General features: G+C 55.6%; 5 protein-coding genes and 1 non-coding gene across 6 annotated transcripts; 5 read left to right on the top strand and 1 right to left on the bottom strand.

The window, feature by feature from the left end:
* Positions 1-461: 461 nt before the first annotated feature.
* rcd1 (cell differentiation family, Rcd1-like-domain-containing protein) lies at positions 462-1,762 on the top strand (the record flags this gene model as incomplete). Its single annotated transcript, XM_083196292.1, has 4 exons — positions 462-873; positions 934-1,089; positions 1,149-1,524; positions 1,579-1,762. 4 exons carry the CDS (start codon positions 462-464, stop codon positions 1,760-1,762), a joined length of 1,128 nt encoding a protein of 375 aa, XP_083047500.1.
* Positions 1,763-3,311: 1,549 nt separating this feature from the next.
* Positions 3,312-3,383, bottom strand: ACO1O0_006914. The gene has a single exon. It is a non-coding gene; the product is annotated as a tRNA-Met (tRNA).
* An 8,097-nt stretch (positions 3,384-11,480) lies between these two features.
* ACO1O0_006913 (bZIP transcription factor) lies at positions 11,481-12,319 on the top strand (the record flags this gene model as incomplete). The annotated part of the gene is made up of 2 exons (XM_083196291.1): positions 11,481-11,691; positions 11,745-12,319. 2 exons carry the CDS (start codon positions 11,481-11,483, stop codon positions 12,317-12,319), a joined length of 786 nt encoding a protein of 261 aa, XP_083047499.1.
* Positions 12,320-15,022: 2,703 nt separating this feature from the next.
* ACO1O0_006912 (complex I intermediate-associated protein 30-domain-containing protein) lies at positions 15,023-16,335 on the top strand (the record flags this gene model as incomplete). Its single annotated transcript, XM_083196290.1, has 3 exons — positions 15,023-15,066; positions 15,223-15,714; positions 16,128-16,335. The coding sequence occupies 3 exons, from the start codon at positions 15,023-15,025 to the stop codon at positions 16,333-16,335; spliced, it is 744 nt and encodes a 247-aa protein (XP_083047498.1).
* A 546-nt stretch (positions 16,336-16,881) lies between these two features.
* ACO1O0_006911 (uncharacterized protein) lies at positions 16,882-18,001 on the top strand (the record flags this gene model as incomplete). The annotated part of the gene is made up of 3 exons (XM_083196289.1): positions 16,882-17,176; positions 17,238-17,577; positions 17,707-18,001. The coding sequence occupies 3 exons, from the start codon at positions 16,882-16,884 to the stop codon at positions 17,999-18,001; spliced, it is 930 nt and encodes a 309-aa protein (XP_083047497.1).
* A 518-nt stretch (positions 18,002-18,519) lies between these two features.
* Positions 18,520-19,486, top strand: ACO1O0_006910 (uncharacterized protein; the record flags this gene model as incomplete). The annotated part of the gene is made up of 2 exons (XM_083196288.1): positions 18,520-18,597; positions 18,677-19,486. 2 exons carry the CDS (start codon positions 18,520-18,522, stop codon positions 19,484-19,486), a joined length of 888 nt encoding a protein of 295 aa, XP_083047496.1.
* Between the last annotated feature and the right edge of the window lie 542 nt (positions 19,487-20,028).

Raw genomic sequence — 20,028 nt, 5'->3', positions numbered from 1 at the left:
CACCTGTGCTACACCAGATTGGAGGTTGGCGTCGGGGCTCGAGCTTCCAGGCTTTTGCACAAACCACCCGGCGGTTGACAGCAACCTGCAACTCAATCCGCTGCAACTTGCGCCTGAAGCCGATCCCGCCGTCCACCTCACGGCACCTCGCGACACTCGCACCACCGCCCGTCTGGTTACCACGACCCCCATCGACAGCTGCTGTCCCTCCTCGCTCTCCTCACCCTTTGCCCCTGCCCTGCGCTCGGGCTCCCTGTCGCAGGCGACACGAGGACGGGATACGCAGTGGCTCCCTTGTCGATCTCTCCAACCACCTGCCCAAGTGCCTCACCCGACATCACGACCCAGACGAACCGACGCAGCGCCGCACGCCGACAAGCCGCCGCCACCCGACACGACCCCCTGGTCTCTAAAGCCGCCTCGAATATTATTGTACCGTCACCACCCACCATCCGCAGCGCATGCATCGTCAACGGCAAGCCGCCGCCGCCTCCAAGATGATGCCCTCGGCGCACCTCTATGGGCACCACCAGTTCAACCCCCAAGGCGACTCGTCCTGGATGCATCAGCAGGCTGGAGGCCATCATCAGCATCCCCATCAGGCTGCCGCTGCTGTCCAGCAGCAGCAGCAGCAGCAGCAGCACTACAACCGCCTGACCAGCGCCCACTCCAATGTGAACAACCTCGGAGCCGGGCACGGCCAGGATGCCGCTGCCGCTGCCTCGGCGGACAACGTCTCTGAGGAGAATCGTCGGACGATGGCGTACATTGCCGATCTGCTCAACGAGAACACAAGGGAGGCGGCTCTTCTTGAGCTCAGCAAGAAGAGAGAGCAGGTTCCGGAGCTCGCCCTCATCCTCTGGCACTCATTTGGTAAGTCCAAAACCTAGTTGGCACATCGGTGCGCTTGGTGCTAACAAGATTGATTTCCAGGCGTCATGACGTCCTTGCTCCAGGAGATCATCTCGGTCTACACACTGCTTAACCCATCGCAGTTGACCGCAGCGGCCTCGAACCGGGTCTGCAACGCGTTGGCGCTCCTGCAGTGTGTGGCTTCGCACAACGAGACCAGGACGCTGTTCCTTCATGGTATGTCCACAGCCGCCGCGCTTGACCTTTGGAGACTGTTTGCTAAACTGACCTCGCAGCTCACATTCCCCTCTTCCTCTACCCGTTCCTCAACACGACTTCAAAATCGCGCCCCTTCGAGTATCTGCGCCTGACTAGCCTGGGTGTTATCGGCGCCCTGGTCAAGAATGACTCGTCCGAAGTCATCAACTTCCTCCTCACCACCGAGATCATCCCGCTCTGCCTGCGCATCATGGAAACTGGCTCCGAACTTAGCAAGACGGTGGCCATATTCATCGTGCAGAAGATCCTGCTGGATGATAACGGCCTCAACTACATTTGCGCCACTTATGAGCGCTTCTACGCCGTCGGCACCGTCCTCAGCAATATGGTTGCCCAGCTCGTCGAGTCTCAGACGGCGCGACTTCTTAAGCATGTGGTCAGGTGCTTCCTCAGGTTTGTCCAGCTATTACCACTCCCTCCAGAAAAAGGCTAACCACCGTCATGCAGACTCAGCGACAACGCCCGGGCGCGTGAGGCTCTCCGCCAGTGTCTACCCGAGCCGCTTCGCGACGCCACCTTCTCCTCGGTCCTCCGTGACGACGCTGCCACAAAGAGGTGCCTCGCCCAGCTTCTCATCAATCTCTCCGACAACGTCGTCGAGCCCAACTCTGCCGGCGTCACCAACATGTAAATTCAAGATCCAAAGATTTTTTTTTGCTGCGGTAAAGACCCAGCACCCTACAACCAACTTGTGACAATATCGAAACGCTAAGAGAGAAAAAAGAGGGGAAAAAGAGAGAGAGAAGAGCGTGCATTGATACGGCGATGTATGGATGGGGGCTGGAGCTCGGTGAAATTTCTAACTCCTTTCTCTCCTTTCACGATCAGTTTGCTTTGGGAAAGAATAGGCCAGAAAAGGGGGACAAATCACGCATGATACCCACCTTCACCACTATTGAGACGGTCTAGCCGGTATTCTGCCAACTTGGGATACATGGTTTGGTACCAACGGCCACAGGTGCATATGGTTGAGGTCTAGGGCCTTGACGGGGAGAGAGGCTTACCCCTGGGGTTCTTTATTTTCGCGTCGAGCGCCCTCGACGGCTTGCTTATATTGTCTTATACGTGGTATCATAGCGGGGATCGGCGAGGGGTGTTACGAGCATTGTCCAGATTCGTTTTCTTAGAGGGGCTTGGTGGTAGGAGCGACTCGAAAAAAAGAGGATGGAGGGGAAAGGGAGGCAATTTTCGGTGCCTTGGGGACGAGGGAGGTCCGCTCCGTCGAGCCATATCTCCTCGCTAGAGGGTTGGCAATACCACACAGGAGGAGTTCCGAGGCGTTGGGGGTGGGACATGGCCATTTCTGCATTTGCGTCGTGGTGTTCACTAGGTAGTATCTGTAGTTCCGGGTAGATTACAGAGCCAGCAACGATCGCTGGATATTCGGTATATTATAGCCCCAAACTAAACTCATGCGCTTGTTCTATACGGCAATAGATCTAACAAATGCTCTCGTGTCGGTCTCTCCAGTGTCGTGATGTCTCGCCCTTGTATACCTCTTGGTGTCTCCTACGGCATTTCTAGTCACGTTCAACTCATACATTTTTCCGGCACTCGGTGCACGGCAACTAATACTTGACTTCATACTCCGTAGTTTTCATTCCTTTAGTCGATATATACCTATGGCGAGATGTAGGCGTCGAGCATCCCCTGGTGACATCCCGACCAAGTGCTGCGTTGGGCAGGCCGCAGAAGGGCACGCTTGCGGGTTAAGAACGCAAGATAGCTAGCCGATAGCTGTCTTTTTACCCCCAGTACTTGTTTTGCAATACATAAGAGAATTTTGTGGTTTTTATACTTGTGTTTTTTTAGCCTCCGGAATTCCCCAGGCACTGAGCTATCTTTGAACAAGTTGTTTTAATCTCCCCTCCATGATAATCCTGATCCTGAGGACATGTAGATGACTGATGGTTTCCCGCTGACGCACAGTAACAAATGACAGTGGTCAGCATCAACGTATACTTCATTTATAGCTCTACATGAGACTCTAAAAGTACTCAAGTTTGTCGTATCATATTAGCTTTTATATCATTGCTGTAGTATTTGGTAAAATTCTAGACTATATTGGCCTGAACGAATGCCGAGTTTTTTTTTTGTTTCTGCTGAGAAAAAAAAAAGGTTGCAATAAATGCGGAAGATGTGGTATGCGAAAGTGATGATGGGCAAAAAAAGAAATGCCTTAGCAATTCTACGTTTCGATCGTAGGACCTCCGGGTTATGAGCCCGGCGCGCTTCCACTGCGCCAAATTGCTTTGATGACTTGTTGGAAAGAAGCGGCGGTATTCGGCCTTTGTACTGTGAACCGAGCAGCAGGTATACCGCTGCAAATTAAAGGAACAAAGTCCCAACAATCTTTACATAGATCAACGCCATAATTTTAAAAAGAGGGTCTCAAATTGTTATCCATAGCTTCGCAACATCTTGGTCTCCCCGTCGTGTAAGTTGGGCGGTGTAGGGTAGCAGGCCGTCGCCAACAGCAACGGTCCATGGCCGAAAGTGCTCACACCGCTGGAGGGCTGCGTACGCAAATACGACGGACGGTGTTGGTGCCAACTGAAGGCCACTAGTGCAATGAGATCATTTTGCTGGGAATTTCTTGAGCGTTCGGTGTTGAGTCACCTCGGCAATCGTAACCCGAAACCCCTAAGCATCTCGGGGTCTGCTAACAATCCTCGGATGTCGGTACTATTGCGAAGACAGCTGTTACTGGATTTTTCAAAGGTTCAAAAGTCCGGGAGCCGACTTGGCACCGCCACGGCGCCTGCGGCGGTTCCTACTGTACAGTTTCTGGGCAATAGATGAGGTCACGAAGCTCGATGGACAAGGCTCAAATGGCTTGTTCTAGGCGTCGTCATGTCTGTAGCAGTATCCGTATCTGTGGATCGGTTGTCAACTTGTCTCTCCAAGGGCGTCGGACGATTCGAAAAGACATGCCCTTGCTCTAAACACCGCTAACCTCTTTGTGTAGGGTCGTCGCAAAAATAGAACATATTCGAGACCCGGGGTTGAGGACTTGAGGTCACGGACCTTGCTCCCAACTTCCCGCCGCCAATCCCCACGGCATCTCGCTCCCGTTCAAGAGACCAAGGCCAAGCATGGCAGTCCACACGCCCTCCAACACCTCAAACGTTAGCACGTTGACCATTTGGTCCGAGGAGGATTTATCGCTCTATGCGACTCCCTTGAAATCCACAATCCGGAGCATCTTGACCAGGGCCCAGGGGTATGATACTATTTTTGAACCAGAGCCCTGGTTGGTATCAGAACAAAATCCCTCCCAAAGCCCCTCGCCATTTGCTGGGCAACAAAACATCAAGCGAAACACTGGATCTGCCACAAAACAACTCCGACCTTTTGATCATCTGGAGGGTCTGAAGCGATGTTCATTTGAGCGTTGCATCATCAATCCAATCGCTAGCTGTCGCTCTAGCCTCCATTCCCCAGACCCCGGACGGCGCTTCTCGGCGAATTGTAAGAGCTAACTTTGTGCGTTCGCACAATACTTTGTTTGTAGTTATGCTCTAGCGGTCGTACTCGTAATCTGCACCGATCGCGCTCTAGCATCAGGAAGGGAAGGGCGTGCTTTTCGATAAGTACATAGACGTGTTCATGATTTTGTCCTTCGACGAAGATCGACTTGAGCGTTCCCGATCCCGGGCGAGACAGCACCACCCCGTAGCGAATCCTTCGCGTGCCCAAGCCGGGCCCCTTTTATTATTAGATCGCCCACTTGACCGATGTCCGACGACGGGGCCCCGGAGGTTCCCGCATCGCTGAAAGAAAATGACCAGGACTCCTCGCTAGCCGATGTGGAAAAGGATCGTTTCCCTTGCGCGTCCCTGATCGACAGCATGGGAATAATTGTCAACGGCCGACAAACCCTATGGAAATGGCATAGCTTACGAGGACATCATTTACATATCATTTCCCCCACTCGGTACCAATGTACGCTGTGTATGTCAAAGCGTCAACGGCAATAATTACTCATACAGAGGGCAAGGCGAGGCGAGGCTGGACTGGGGACCTGTGGCACCGTGGTCCACGGGTTACACGGGCCACCACGGGGCCATTGCAATTTCGGAGTTAGTACCACCAGGTGCGTCACTTCTCAAGCCTGGCGCTAGGCCATTGTGAATGACATCCCCGAATATCAGTTCGGGTATTCGGGTAGCCTCTGAGCTTCGGACTCTTCTCAAGAGAAAACACACATACGTAACACGCCCTGGCAGTCTGTGCGGTCCTCGTGAGTTTCGGTGGATGGCCCGCTTGGTTCACACCCTCCCCACCTCGAGCTCGAATGGGTTGCCCAGTTTCCTCCAACTTATGTCGTATTACTTGTAGGAGTGTGAGACGGTTGGAGGTGGAGGGGAGTTTGGGGCGTCCTTCGGGGCGGGCAGCCCTACAGCCTTAGCTAGGGGCCGCCGCCTTTCACTTTCTCGATGCCGCGCTGTTGGTTCAGGGCTTCAGGCGACTCTTAGTTCGAAGCAGACGATTGGGTTCTGACTCAGGCCGGTAGGCCCTCTCCGTCGGGTTCGGCATTTTTGTAGCCGTAGCGTGTCCTATGCTCGTGTATAGTAATAGACCCCAGCCATAGCACGTTGTATCCATATTTGTAGGTATCTTTCGGTTTCATTCCCCAGGCCCTGGTTCCTCATCACGGGGAGCGGCCGCTAGTCCCAGCTCCTTGACCGATCAGACTTTGTGCTCAGAGCCTTCACAAGTCCAACGGCTGGGACCTGGAGTTTGTGACATGGTGCCGTCCTGACCGACAATGGTGTTCCCATGGTGGGCCTCGTGCTCGATTCCCGCTACTCTCGTCGCATGCGGCGGTGTCTCGTGCATCCCGCCCTTTATGCCGCCGGTTGGCCAGCCTTGAAGATCTCTGGAGGTCTCGGGGGTGACAGCCTGACAGGCAAAGAACTGCAGCACTGCACCGACACTTTGGCCCAATTGCAGCCAACTGCCGGGGGGGTTTCTGCTTCGCGTGGCGGCGTGCCTGAGCCTTGCCAGACATGCAGTGCAGAGTTGCGTTGCAGCAGAGCTGGACGCGATCCCAGCAGGCAATCCCGGGCGCCCTCCAGGCAGCGACATTTGACCCAGGTCCAAACTTGCGGAAGCGGCGGCCCTTGCGGGTGGCCCCTACCTCACCTCTGTGCTCGGAAACGGGCCAATCGCAGCGCACAGGGGCACTCGGGTGCACTCAATGGTGCCACCCAGAATCTCAGACCCCTGTCACCATCTTGTCCGCCCGCCCAACTGCCTTGCTGGTTGGCGTGGTTGGCGTGGTTGGCGTTGGCTTCCAATTCCCGCCACTTCGTCCCCCAAAACCACCTCCCCGCACCACAGACTGGCGGTCGAACCGTCGAACTGCGAGGTTTTTGCGTGCCCCAACCTGCACCACCGCCCGCCTTGCCCGCCCACCGGAACCCACTGCTGCAGGGAGGCTCCGCCATTCCTAACTGTTCGCTGCGTAAACGTCCCTTGTGCTCGTCGCTTGGTCCATGGAATCCCGCTGTTCGAGTTTGGGGGGCCACTTGGACTTGGTATTTGGCCGAGTCGTTGCCCTCTAGGCACATGTCCGATCTCTAATAACACGGCAGCGGCACGGCCGACACCATTGTGTCGCAGCTTGGTCGTCTTGACCCTACTTCGGATACAAAGTGCCATGCGGATGCGTCGAGGTGACTGCTCAGGTGCGAGGGGCCCAATAATGTCGTTCGTTTGCCTTCCCCTTGATCTTCAGCCCTATGGTACGTACCTCACCAAAACCCACACCTCCATGTGCCACAACCGCCAGGCTCCAGCCACACCCGGTTACCTTCACACCACCCAACTGCTTGCCTATCAATTCTCGCACGTGACTACTCCACAGTCCTGAATTTAACCCAGATTCTTTAATGGGTATGTACATAATACTTGATGTGCATCGCGGCTTGCGCTCGGCCGGGCACCACCGAGTCCTTGCCAATCACTTGTTGGTGGTATGCTGCTCTCGGACTGATTCGCTGGTGTGTTTCCTGCGCCAGACCCGAGCAAGCCAACCATCTGGTCTCTCCCATGTTGGCAGGAATACAACGTCGAATAGGAAAGATTGCATGGGAGGCCCTGACGGCAATCTCCAGATGTGATATCTGCAGCCCTGGCTCTGCGGCCCTACTGGTCCTTTCCAAACTTTCTGGAAACGCATTGCTATCCTCCATACGGCACCAACTTTCAACGGTCTCGGTAGTTCTACCCTGTCATGTCAGCAACAGCCCCCATTGCCACGTTCTTGATGACCGACGTTGTCGGTGTCTACTAGTATTAAGTGTGGACACTGGACATGAACCGGTGCCCACAGCGTTGTTGTGCCGTATCTAAATTTCCCGAATTTTGGTTGTCGCTAATGAGCTTAAATTGTAGCTCTTCTGGGTATCCCAGTGAGGATCATCATTTGAGACGCCCGTTGAGATGGGTCACGTAAGACTGCAGTCGGCACTTGTTCGCTAGATTCTCCCATGAAAGTCCCTGATGTCGAAAAATGTTGCCGAGGCGGACCCTATGCGACACTCGCATCGCGAACTCAGTTGGCGGTGTTACTACTATACACCTACAGTACGATAGGTGCTAACTAGGTGGTATACCTCAGTACGCACCTATACAAGCACGGCCACAAACGTCAGTTCAGTAATAGGTAGGTAGTGGTTGCTAATTTCCAGCGGCTTGCCAAGTAGGGGCATTAGAATTTTGATGGGCACTTTATCCATTCTCCCCAGGAGATTGGCCTGCCCGTCGTCAACTTAAAACTGAGCGCCGTGAGCGGAATTCCGCCTTCCCTGCCTCGAACAATTGAACCAATCTGGGACCGGTGAAAAATAGGACCCTGCAGGAAGGCGTCTCCTCGCTCTCGGGTCTGGTTTCTAGGGGTCCTATGCAGTGCGGTCTCCTGTTTCATGGGTGCTAGGCAGTTGTGAAGAGAGGATTCTTCTAGACGCCTTGGCGTAGGTGGAATCGCATTCTGGACGTTTGCGTGTTACGGATACATAATAGATGCCCGCCGACTCCTGCTCATTGTATGGCGGAACCTCGCCCCGGGCGGAGTGATGGCGTGTTTTAGCGTCTTTGGGCCTGCAGGGCGGTGCTGTTCTCTTGTCCTAGCATGCCTAGTCTGCGGCCGCGCTGCGCCGTGCTTCTTCAGGATCGAACTGTGCATTTAAGCGAGGATACCAGGGTGTTGACTCCCCTGGATGGTGATAGGTCGATAGACGCCAGACTCATCTTCAGAGGGCCTGTGAGGGGGCGTGCGTTTTTTTCCCCGAGAGTTCCATTAACTAAGCACTACCCAGCAGGAACTTGTCCTGGATGCCTCGTTGGGAGATGGCCACTGGGCTCTTGAGCTCGGTAGTAGTCGGGGCCGGTGGTTCCTTTGTCTTGAAGTTTGGAGCTTCGTCAAGGAGAGAGAAGAAGTGGGCAATATTGCGGTGATTTTGCCCTGGAGTTAGATGGTAGCGTCTGCAATTAACGCGTCATAGCTAACGATAAGATGCCCAGATGTGGTAGAGAATTTGTCATGGCACTGGCTCATGTGCCTCGCTTAGCCGTAAGGCTGAGGCACAGTGTTGTCTGTGCGCAGCGCCGTAGAGCCAACGACCCACGCCGCCAACCTGAATGTGTGGAGACGCAACCTTGGGCATCATTGGCCCTGTCGCCAGAGGGCGGGGTGGTCGGGCGCAACGGGGGTGTTTGTTGATGAAGCTTGAAGGGTAGCCGGGAGTCACCTGTGGTGGTTGGGAAATGATAGCGTCCCATCGGGGGATCTGTGTCGTTTCTCAACGGTGTCTTGCCGGTGATGCAACATCGTGTGCTGCGAACGGAACGCCGGCAAGTAGAAATCTGGGGCGAAGACAAGTTCCTGTTTGAAACGTTCTCGCGTCAGCATACTAGTACTCGGAGTACGAGAGGACGGGAACCACGGTGTTGGGGTCGATGACTTGTAGGGCTGATCTATAGCTTCTCTAGTGGATGAGAGGCGGTCCACGTATTCGAAGGCATCGTTTCCAAACGGATTCTCTAACGGCGGAGGGGGGATGGATTCCTGTTCGTACTGGCTCGCCTCCCCAGGCACTAGTGTTGGCATTTGTCCAAGGAGAGGACAGCACTGTGCCCGCCCTCCGTTTGCTGTGTCGTATATTTGTACGTACCTACGGATAGTCTGGAGTTTAATTCCAAATTTGATACCCAGTTTGGGAATAAACACCGCCGACGGAGGGTTGAAATGTCGACGCAGGATGATATCCCGGGAATTGGGAATACTAATAGAACGCTGTGGGTGTTATCCTGTCCTTTGTAAGATTTGATGTTGCGCGTGGTGTCCGTTCTGGGGACAATTTGGAGGATGCCCCTGGTGCGCCAAGCTCAGTGGGAAGGAGCCAATGGTGTGGCAAGAAGCTGCTTGGTAAGGTCCTGCCCAAAAATAGGCGCATTTACAAAGCAGGCGTGGGCAACATCAACTTTGCGAATGGTAACCACCGCTTGACCGCCTAGCAGCGCCTCGCTGGCTGCGCAGGTTGCATCTCTACCAAAAACAGAGGTTAATAACAGGGACCCCGTTCTAATAGTAATGCACAAGATTCTTCGGCGCCGCAAATTGGTCGTGGATTTCCCGGTCATCGCTCGCTCTCCAAAATGGCGGAGGTACTCCGTAATACTGTGTCTTGCCCCAAGCCACCCCTGCCTGCACTTGTGCATGACCATTTGGAGACAGTACCAAAGCTAAAGCGACTCGGCTGTCGTCTTTCAGAGCTTCCAGACGCTGATCATTTTCTACTTCTCTCTCTGCCTTAGCACGTCTAGGACTTGAAACGCTATCTTTGGAATGCCCTCTCGGTAATACGAGAATAAAGGCAGCACTTTCGATACGACTAGGTCGTACCCGTACCGAGACAACAGCACGAAAGAGCGGGATCGCAAATGACGACCATGAGTATGGTGTGCCAGTGCGTCACAGATCAGCCATGAACGTTGGCTAATTCATCCCGCAAGACCCCTGGGAAATGGGGACAATGCGGCTCGCATATGAGTAACCCGATTAAAATCGGCATCAACTTTACGACTTTCTCTCCTTGTCGAAGCCGAGTGCTACTATGTACTTCGTACGCACTGGCAAATGGCGGAAGGCTGGCAACGTGGACGAAACAGGTCGGCAGGCCAGATTACCAACAGCCTCTCACCTATCAGTGATACCTACAACGTCCAGGTAATAATATGCCTACAATGTACGATGTACGCCGTACTACATAGTACTATTTACGGCGACCCCGAGCCCTCCATGCCGGCTCCCCACAGCCCTGTGTTGGAGGCTGCAGAGACGCAGCTTCCAACTCGCTCACATGGCACAAAGTACATGGTGACAACAGAGCAGCCCGTTGCCTCCCCCAAGCCCCCCTCCTTCCAGGCGGTTTCCCAGCGAATCCATCGCTAGCAATCCAATGTTGCAGGGTGGTGGTGGGCAGTGCAGTGCTTGGGGCCTTAGGACTGGAGACCAAAAGGGCCATAAAGTTAGCCCAGATTACTTAGCCACAGGGAGTTCGGGGCCAATGTGGGCCAAAATGTCCAAAGAAAGAAGAACCGCGATCCAGGGTACCCTGGGAGTCGTACCTGGGTCACGGGTGCTGGGCCACACCACGCCCCACGGGCATGAAGATCCATGACAGCTCGGATCACGGTATCTCGCCAACAAGCTCGCAGTGTGCACACGCCCCCCGGCGCCAGCGGCCCAGTCCCCGGGCTCGCGTGTCCTGGGGGCTCCTGGCCTGGGCTTGAGTCTCTGACGACGACAGCCGCGCGCGGGCGCAGAAGGTTCCCAGGATGTATGCCTGCGTACCACGTACACCAAGCCACTGTGTGCACCCCCCTCCCTCATTCCATCTCTGGTGTTGGGCCCTGAGCCCCCCATGGTCCGCTCCTGCGGTACAAGTTAGAGGTCAATCCTAGAGTCAGGGACGACCACGGCATGATGGCATCGTTCCTATCTCCACTCCACTCACTCCCCCGAACATGCAGAAAGGAATAGGACCTTGGCCTGCATCGTCTCGTTGCCTCGCCGTTGTTATTTAACCTTGGCCCTCCTCCCTTCCTTTCCCCTCCCCCCCATCAACCGTCTCTCGGACACTTTTGTATGAGCTTCAAGTTGATTCTCAACACTTTTTACTTCGTACACTGGGCCGGATCAATTACGGGCACGTAGCCTCGCCTTACATACGGCTATACAAGGAACACTCATAGCTCACTTCCCAACCCGCTTGGGATACTCCATGTCTATGCTTGCGACTTACACCCCGCAACCGATCCCCTCTCCGCCCCCATTCGCCATGGCATCGTTCACAAGGCCCATGGGCCATCAACACCAGATACACTATACCTTCAGGCAGGCACCGCCGCCTCAGACACCGCGCCAGTATTCCGGCCATGGAACCAGCAGCGCCTTCAGCAGCTCTGCCAACCCCGACGAGGACTGGACCAAGATATCCGATCTGGCCGAGCGCAGGAGGATACAGAACCGCATCGCCCAGCGCAATTATCGTAAGTGGTCAATGGATATGCACTGCGTGCTGGACTGACATGTGGTGGTTCAGGAAAGAAGCTTAAGCGTCGCCTAGAAGACCTCGAGCGCCGTGCTGGTTCTCCAGAGGGCCCCGACGGTGACAAGCCCAGCCCACCAGCTCCTAAGGCTAAGCGAGCACCTTCGACCAAAGCTTCCAAGCCGCGCCCTGAGCCCACAGTGGCGAAGCCAGCGCCGCAGATGCAGTTTACGCCTCCCCTTGAGAGCAACGACGACTTCCTCTTCAACCATGGCCTGTCCGCGGAGCGGATGCGATCGCACACTCCGCCTACATACCCGGCCTCGACAAACTACCCGGCGCCCGACGAGACGGCACTCCTGCCCCCCTACGGAGCGGGTCAGCCATACCAGCACATGAGCTCGATGGATAGCTACCCCGCCTATCTGAGCGCCGCCACCATGGCCTCGACCGTGCCCTCCATGACGCACTTCAGCGACGCCTTTAAGCGCGAGTCGTACTCGAGCGACAGCGGCGTCGGCCAGTTCCCGCAGTACCCCTTCTACTCTGGAGTGGACGTCAGCGACTCCAGCCCCTACGACCAGTCAAATCCTCATGTGAGTAGAACGAGGCATCTCGCTGCACCCTGAGATCCTCCCGGTTGCTGACTGGGGCCGACCAAACAGACTCCCCCGCTGTCACATGGGTTTGACCACTCGGCAAACTGCTCAGAAGTTGGTTATGACTACCCAACCACACCGCTATCCATGCCCGGATCCCCTGAGATGGTTCAAACCCATCATCTATGAGGGCAGAAGATACCCTCCGGGGTAAAGGCCGTCGCCCAAAGCGAATAGATGCATACGGATGTTTATAGTATGAAAGGATTGAGAAATCTACCACATCACTGGGCTATGTGGACGAATTATGAGGCGTCTATGACATGGGCGACCTGGGACCGGTTGTTGGGGAATCTGCATGTGACCGACTTGCTGGAGCTTGTCTAAGTTCTGTTCATCGCTTCACTTCCGAGAGGATAATGGGCGTTCTGGGTTATTGGGGCTTCATTTGGGCATGCTTTTGTTTTCATCTTTTTTTTTCTCATCTCTGAGAAGAGCGTCTGGAGTTTATCGGGGTGGGCAAAGCGGGAGCATTTGAGGACGCCACGGCGGCGCCCTCGAATGCAAAGCGGAAAGATTCATTGGGATGCACACGCAACACTGGAGGAGCATTTTTTTTTTTTTATAAATCTCGCTCTCCTAGGTCTATTATTTGACCGAAAGGGAAATGACGGGAAGAAGAGACGTGTACGAGGTAGAATGGACGCAAATGGGTTGGGGGCATGGGTTACCAGGGTTTGCACGTTAGGATATCAACGCCGCTCTGAGACACGACTGGATAAATGGATACTAGACGGAAAACACGCAAGTTATTACTCACGCACTACGCACACCAACTTCTGTTTGCCGCCTTCGCACCATATTATTGACGTCTTGTGAATGACAAAGCTACACGGTACTACGCCGGACCAATGCGGACTTAATAGGAGGCGCGAAGCATTAGCCGCGTTGGCATTGGATCCGTGGTTCCGAAGGAACTAACAACAACAGGATTAAGTGAGTGCTTCTTTTTAGCGAAAGCCGAAAGCTAGGCAAAAAAAGGGGGGGCGTGTGTGATGGGATGAACTGTGCTAATCCCGGAGAGGTAAACGGTCCTGGCACGCAAGCCCCGGCCGGCGGGACCCTGGGCACTTCTGGAATCTCGCGGAGTTTCGGTGTGATTAATAAAATGCCGTCCTCCGTGGGCCATGTGGTGGTAGTCTGCGCCTGTCTCGCCTCGTCTCGTCTTGTCTCGCCTTCGGCCTTTCGGGGGTAGGGCGGCGGGCTTTTGGCGGAGACAAAGACAGAGAAGGGGGGGGGGGGAGGTTCGGAATTAAGGTTACATGGAAGGCCACGCGCGTGACGCAACGAGGGAAGGGAGAGACAGGTTCCTCAGCGAGGGGGTTCGTAATTGCGAACTGCCCGCGCGGGTACGTACTGGGTACGGTTCCCGTACTTTGCGTACCTTACTTGCGGGCCTAGATAATGACATGAGTATGAGTAACACTACACCACAAAAGTTCATGAGTTGTTGGCAGGCTGTTCGTCCCCCGGGTGTCTCGGAGGCTTCCCAAAGGGGGGTCTCGTGGCGGAGCAGCGTACGATGGCGTATGTAAGTACGGATATACGGCTCCTAGCATACTACGTACTGTGTATCCGTATGTACGTATATACGAATGCGAGTATTATAATGTACAAAGTACCATGGGCGGGTGGACGTTGCGGATATTTCGTGCCATTGGGGCGCGGGCCGGGGCGTTTATCTCCATACTCCGCAGGATTTGCCCCCCCGTTGGAACTGGGGAGGAGGATGGGGTGGTGGGAATGTGCGGGCAGTGGAGTGGTGCACAAGCGCGCGCGGCGGAGGAATGGGGAACTGGACGGCCTTGCAAGAAGGAGGGGGACGGATTTGTCAGTAATACCCCAAGGCATGGGAGATGAGGAGAGGGATTGCAAATCATGCCCGCCACTCCGTCCGCAGTAGGCGCTGTTAACATGCAGTTTACGGAGTATTGAGGACTTGGTCGCGGAGTGACGGAGTGAGTGACGGAGTGAGTGACGGAGTGAGTGACGGAGTGAATGGCGGAGTGAATGGCGTGTCCCAACATACATAGCTAGCATTAGTATTCGAGTTAGTGCATCGTACTGATCCAATGCGCTTAGCTTGGTTCCGGTCAGAGGTCAAGCTCCAGGAGTCGGCCGCCGTAGAAGTTGACAATAAAGGAAAGAAGTTCGTCGATGAGGGGGGTGGCCAGAAAGGTTATATATGGAAACTCGACACCATAGTTGAGCACTTGTTACTATGTATACGGATATACTTGTGCAGTACGGAGTAATAATGGACCCTTTTTGGCAGCGGGCGTGTCGTTGTGGGGGATTTCCTCATGGGTCCTGCTTGGCCGTCAGATACTGGACTTAGAGTTCTTACAAGCCCGGGGACAGCTGTTTTTGCCATGTTCCTGTAGATGCGGGTTCCGGCCATGGCTTGCTTACCTCTTTTTCTTCCCTGCTGCAAGTGAACAGAACTGCCATTGACTGATGCATTGACCGATGCAGCTTAATGATGACTGCGTGGGCAACTGCCGAACTGCGTGCACATGTGCTTGGGGCGCTACGATGAGTCGACGACGGAGCCATTATGTCATGATCTGAGACACTAAACACAGCATCGAACCTGGGAAAAGGCTGGGATGATGAGGCCAACCCACACACAAACACGCACAAACTTACGACCGTGACTTGACGGCAACAAAGATGCCCCATCACCAAACCGTCCAGTACCTCTTTGGCGGCGACCGGTACGCAAACACCCCCCTTCCCCCCCAATCCCCATTGGCCGCCTCGTACATCGTATTCACGGCCCCATCCGCCCCCAAACCAACGGATCTCATCTACAGATACGGATACATACATAGCACCATGTAACTGACACGCAAGATCTCCCGCACCCCCAGGCCGTGGGACCCGTCCGCCTGGGACGCAACCGACGACCGCGTGCGCGGCGGGGCCAGCGTCTCGCACCTGACGCCCGTGGGGCCCAACGACGGCGACGACGACGCCCTCGCCGTGCGCTTCCACGGGACCCTCGACACGAAGACGCTCGGGGGCGCGGGCTTCGCGTCGCAGCAGACACGCGGCGGCGAGCAGCGCCACTGGGACCTGTCCTCGTTTGGGGGCCTGCTGATCCGGCTGGGCGCCGGCCCCGGCGCCGCAGATGATGGCAGGCGCTACGTGGTGACGCTCAAGGACGAGATCCCGGGGCGCAGGGACGATGGGAGGGCGCGCAGCGGTGTGAGCTGGGAGGCCGACTTTGTCGCGGACGGCCGGCAGGACCGTGTGTGGTTGCCGTGGGGGAGCTTCAGGGCGACGTACCGCGGGAAGCCCAAGGACGACGCGAAGCCGTTGGATCTGAGCAATATCAAGCGCATTGGACTCATGATGAGAAGGTGAGCACAGAAATAACCCTCATCTCCTTTCCACTCCTTTCCTCTCCTCCCCTCTTCCCCCCCCCTTCCCTCTCTCCTCTTCCTCCTCCTCCTCCCTCGAAACACACTTGCCTGCAAACGTATGCTGCGAAGGGAGAGAGGGCTGTGCAGCTTGTCTATTGGCCCAATAGCCGACGACGGCCCAGCGGCGGTGGCGACTGCGCGCGAAGGGGCAGGATGAAACGTGGGAGCAGCAGTGCAGCACACAGCCCTGCTCGCATCGAAACTTTTTCCTCAAAGGGGAAGATGCCGAGCATGGGAGGGCGCTTGATTGGACGCGACACCCGGGAGAGGGGAGAGGGGGAGGGGGAGGGGGAGATGAGGGACGAGATCGAATTGGTGTTTCTGGTTCTGACGTGGGTCGTGTTACACAGCTTCTTTGATCAACAGCACGGGCACTTTGACCTGGAGGTGCGCAGCATTGCAGCGGCCAGCGCCCCTGAGCCATGCGACGACGACGATGACAGCAGCGACAGCGACAGCGTGCGCAAGGAGAAGGCAGCGCAGCACCCTGAGCGGCACAGCGAGCGGCACAGCGCAGGATCGCCCTGGTGGAGGGGCGTGTTCTGCGGCCTGCTCTAGGGGTTGACTCTTTCTTTGGGGTTGACTCTCGACCCCCGAGGATGGTGAACTGGAGGTTGGTTTGTTGGCAATTTCGGGGCTGAATGTCGCGGCAGAGGCATATAGGAGTCACTCATGTCTGGGGATTTGGATCCTACTGCCTACTATGTAGTTGGTACTGTACGCATGTATCACTGGATACGGACACGTCTAGTTATTACGCCAATTTGGCGGATCGTCACCAACATTGCTATTTGACCATCGGGCCCTACACTCAGATTGAACCCCAAGTGTATAGGGTGGATAGACGCCAGTTCGGCAGCATCGTAAAGCGAATAATGCATGCGAGTAACCGCGTGGAAATGGTAACAATGCCCCGATTTCCATTGCTGTTGTATATGGTGGGAATCGCGGGACGCTGAGACATCAAACCCAAGGACTCAAAGTCGTGTCGTCATGGCCGACCTCAACTCACGAGCTACTTGTACCATCACTTTGGGATGAGGCAGCCGCCATATTCACCAGAGTGCCTTTGAACCATCAATCGCTTGACACAGGAATCAGGAAATGTCCCTGTTCTCGCGCCTCCTCGATGCGACGAGCTTCGGCTCTCCGCTGCTGCGCACCATCGCGCCCTCCGTGGCAGCCGCCTTCGCCCTCCAGACCGCTGCAGCGATCCCATCGGTGGCCCTCCAGACGGAGCACTACTACGACTTGAGCGGCACCCTCACCTACATTGCCGTCGGGGCCCTCAGCCTGTGTCTCCCGGCCCTGCGAGCCCGAGCCCTTGGCCTCGCGGTGGCCTCGCCCAACTGGAGGCAGGTTGTCCTCACGGGCGCCGCGACGATATGGGCCGCGCGGTGTAAGTCCTCCTCAAACGGAATCTTAGTACTCTGGCACATCGTATCTGATATCCGCCGCAGTGGGCTCGTACCTCTTCCAGCGCGTCCGGTCCGAGGGCAAGGACTCGCGCTTCGACGCCATCCGCCACTCCCCGTCCAAGTTCGCAACGGCCTTTGTCGGCCAGGCAGCCTGGGTGTCGCTGTGCCTGATGCCTATCCTGGCCGTCAACTCCATCCCCGCCGCCGCCCTGTCCGCCGCCCTGCCCCGCCTCCTGGCCACGGACGTCCTGGGGTTGGGCCTCTGGGTCGGTGGCTTCGCCGTCGAGGTGGTGGCCGACCGCCAGAAGAGTCGGTGGGTGCGCGCCAGGCGCGCCAAGGAGCACGACGAGGCGTTCATGACTCGTGGCCTGTTCGGAAGGAGGTGAGTCCAGCGTCTTTCCCCTCTAGTCATCGATGGCGCATGTGCTCTTTTAGGGTTCCAGCAGGACCCTGGTGGCTGTGCCATGCCGTACAGAGCAAGTACAAGATTGATTGCTCACCGATGTCGCAGCCGGTTCCCCAATTACTTTGGTGAGATGACTCTCTGGACGGGCATGGCCATCACGGCAGCAGGCGTGCTTGCGCGCAGGCCGGTGCAGCTCGCGCTGGGTTTATCAGGCGGCGCAGCGGGTATCCTGGTGACAACGTCGCTGGCTTTTGTGAGCCCGGCCTTTTCAGCCCTTTTGCTGCTCAAAGTTTCGGGGGTGCCTATGAGCGAGGCTAAGTACGACGAGCGGTACGGCCATCGCGGGGACTATCAGGAGTGGAAGAGGAACACGCCACGGCTGGTTCCCAAGTTGTGGTGAGAAGAGGATTGGGGTGGGGGTTTTCCTTGGGAGAATAGGTTTGGTTTCAACTAAAAAACAAAAAAAACAAAAAAAAACAAAAACAAATACAAATACAAAAAAACGTTTGATAGCTGCTATAAAATCCGGGGACGCCATCAATTAAATATAAAGTCTCTATCTATTCTTATCCGTTGGACTGCTACGTGGGCAAAACTCATTGGTTGATCGATGACATGTCGGCCACCCAACAACTAGGAAGGAAGGTATATGTATATTTCACGACATGGAGGCGAGAGTTTACAATAGAATACCCCGTGATATGAAGAGGCGCAAGATACTGGGGCCATTTACTGCCCCTGTGGCGTTCGACTATATTTGTGGCATTGTATTTAAATCATATGTATCTTGCATTGAAGAAGAGCCCTCTTTCTCTGGTCGAATTCGATGCTGATGCCAAATTCCGAAACGGAACGACCTAAACTGCCATGGTTATATCAAGGCCCCCTTGGCGGATCCTCGAGTTACCAATAAATGCCATGCCGATCGCCGAGTTTATCGGACGACGGTCCCGGGCAGTTATACCTCGATTCGCCAGTCCCAAGATTCCCGAACGAGTGGGTATAAAACTTCTCCCCCATGAGTTTCATGTCTGTCTGTGTAACAAAGATAATAATACTCACTACTCGTCCCCAGAGCCTGTACCGGGCCCACGGTCACCAGCCGCCCTCGGCGCACGTCACCTTCCTCCCCTGTGAGATCCTCTTCGCCATAATAGATTTCCTCCCTGACCACGTTGACCGCTTCTGCTTCGCTATGGCCTGCCACAGGCTCCTCTACGTCGTCCTGTCCGGCGGCGTCGAGGTTACCCTGCCCTTGTGGAAGACGCCCTCGTGCCGGCACATCATCCCGCCGAAGCATTTTAACCAGCGCATGGACCTGATACGGCGGATGAGGCCACTGAGGGGGGACTGGCACCTGTGCCACCAGTGCTGCCGCTGGCAGACGAGCGACGAGGACCTGTGGGGGTCATACCTGGTGTCGAGGCGGCGGGGGGAGCGGCTGGGCCAGCTCAGGGGGGACCGGGCCATGACCACCGACAACACTACGTGGGAGTTCAAGACGCTGGAATGGGCAGGCAGCGCGGGAGCGAGGTGCCGGCTGTGCATGCTGGCCGGGTGCTCCTGGTGCAGGACGTGTCCGCAGTGCACCCTCGAGGCTGGGGAGGTGCTGCACCCGCCCAAGTATCTCTGGCCGGTGCAGTTCGCGAGGAACGGGGGCAGCCCCCCAGGGAAGCCGTTCCTGGTGCCTATATGGGATCCCTTCACACCCGAGATCCTGGCAGCCGAGTACCCGGAGATGCTGAGGGACATAGTCCTGTATGGCTGGGCGTGGGAGATCCCGGCCCCCAAGCCCGGCGACGCTGCTCTCGACTGGGGCGCGTTGCATCACCAAATCCTCGTGCCGCCGACCCATCCGTCGCTCTTTAGGCTCCGCCACCACTAAGAAGAATGCTGAGGTGGTTTATGTACCACTAGCATTTATAGAATATTATTCGTCCTTAGGAGTCATCGTAAGATGAGGGAGGCATACGAGGAAGAGCGTAGGAATCAGGTTCTCTTGGGGAAGGCGAAAGGATGCTAGCTACAAAGGCGAGGTGCTGAGAAGGTGAGATCTGCCCATGTAGCCGGCTACCTGGGGCGCTGGGATTTCAACGGGAGTAAAGGTGGGAAGGGGGTGCTCATTATTGGGGTTTGCTATTTCATTATTAGGTACCTTAATAATGCTAATAAACCTTAATGACGTGAAATGCAAACCCCATATCCGCATCAAACATGCAATGTGTGTGAAAACAAGAAAGCTTCGTTACTTGCTACCAAGTATAATCACATCCACGGCGGCAACATAGATCAAACATACTTGTGCTAAAGCGAGGGGAAACAAAAAGGGGGCGCTCATAATCGTGGCCATGCCAACATGAATCAGTCATGAAGTCCTTTCAATTCGAGGGTAGTGATCTAGATAATTGATTCTTTATCTATTTCAGA

Source organism: Amphichorda felina, assembly GCF_050947745.1.
Source record: "Amphichorda felina strain 45539 chromosome Unknown scaffold_7, whole genome shotgun sequence".
Classification (NCBI taxonomy): domain Eukaryota; kingdom Fungi; phylum Ascomycota; class Sordariomycetes; order Hypocreales; family Bionectriaceae; genus Amphichorda; species Amphichorda felina.
This window is presented reverse-complemented; position numbering and strand designations above follow the sequence as displayed.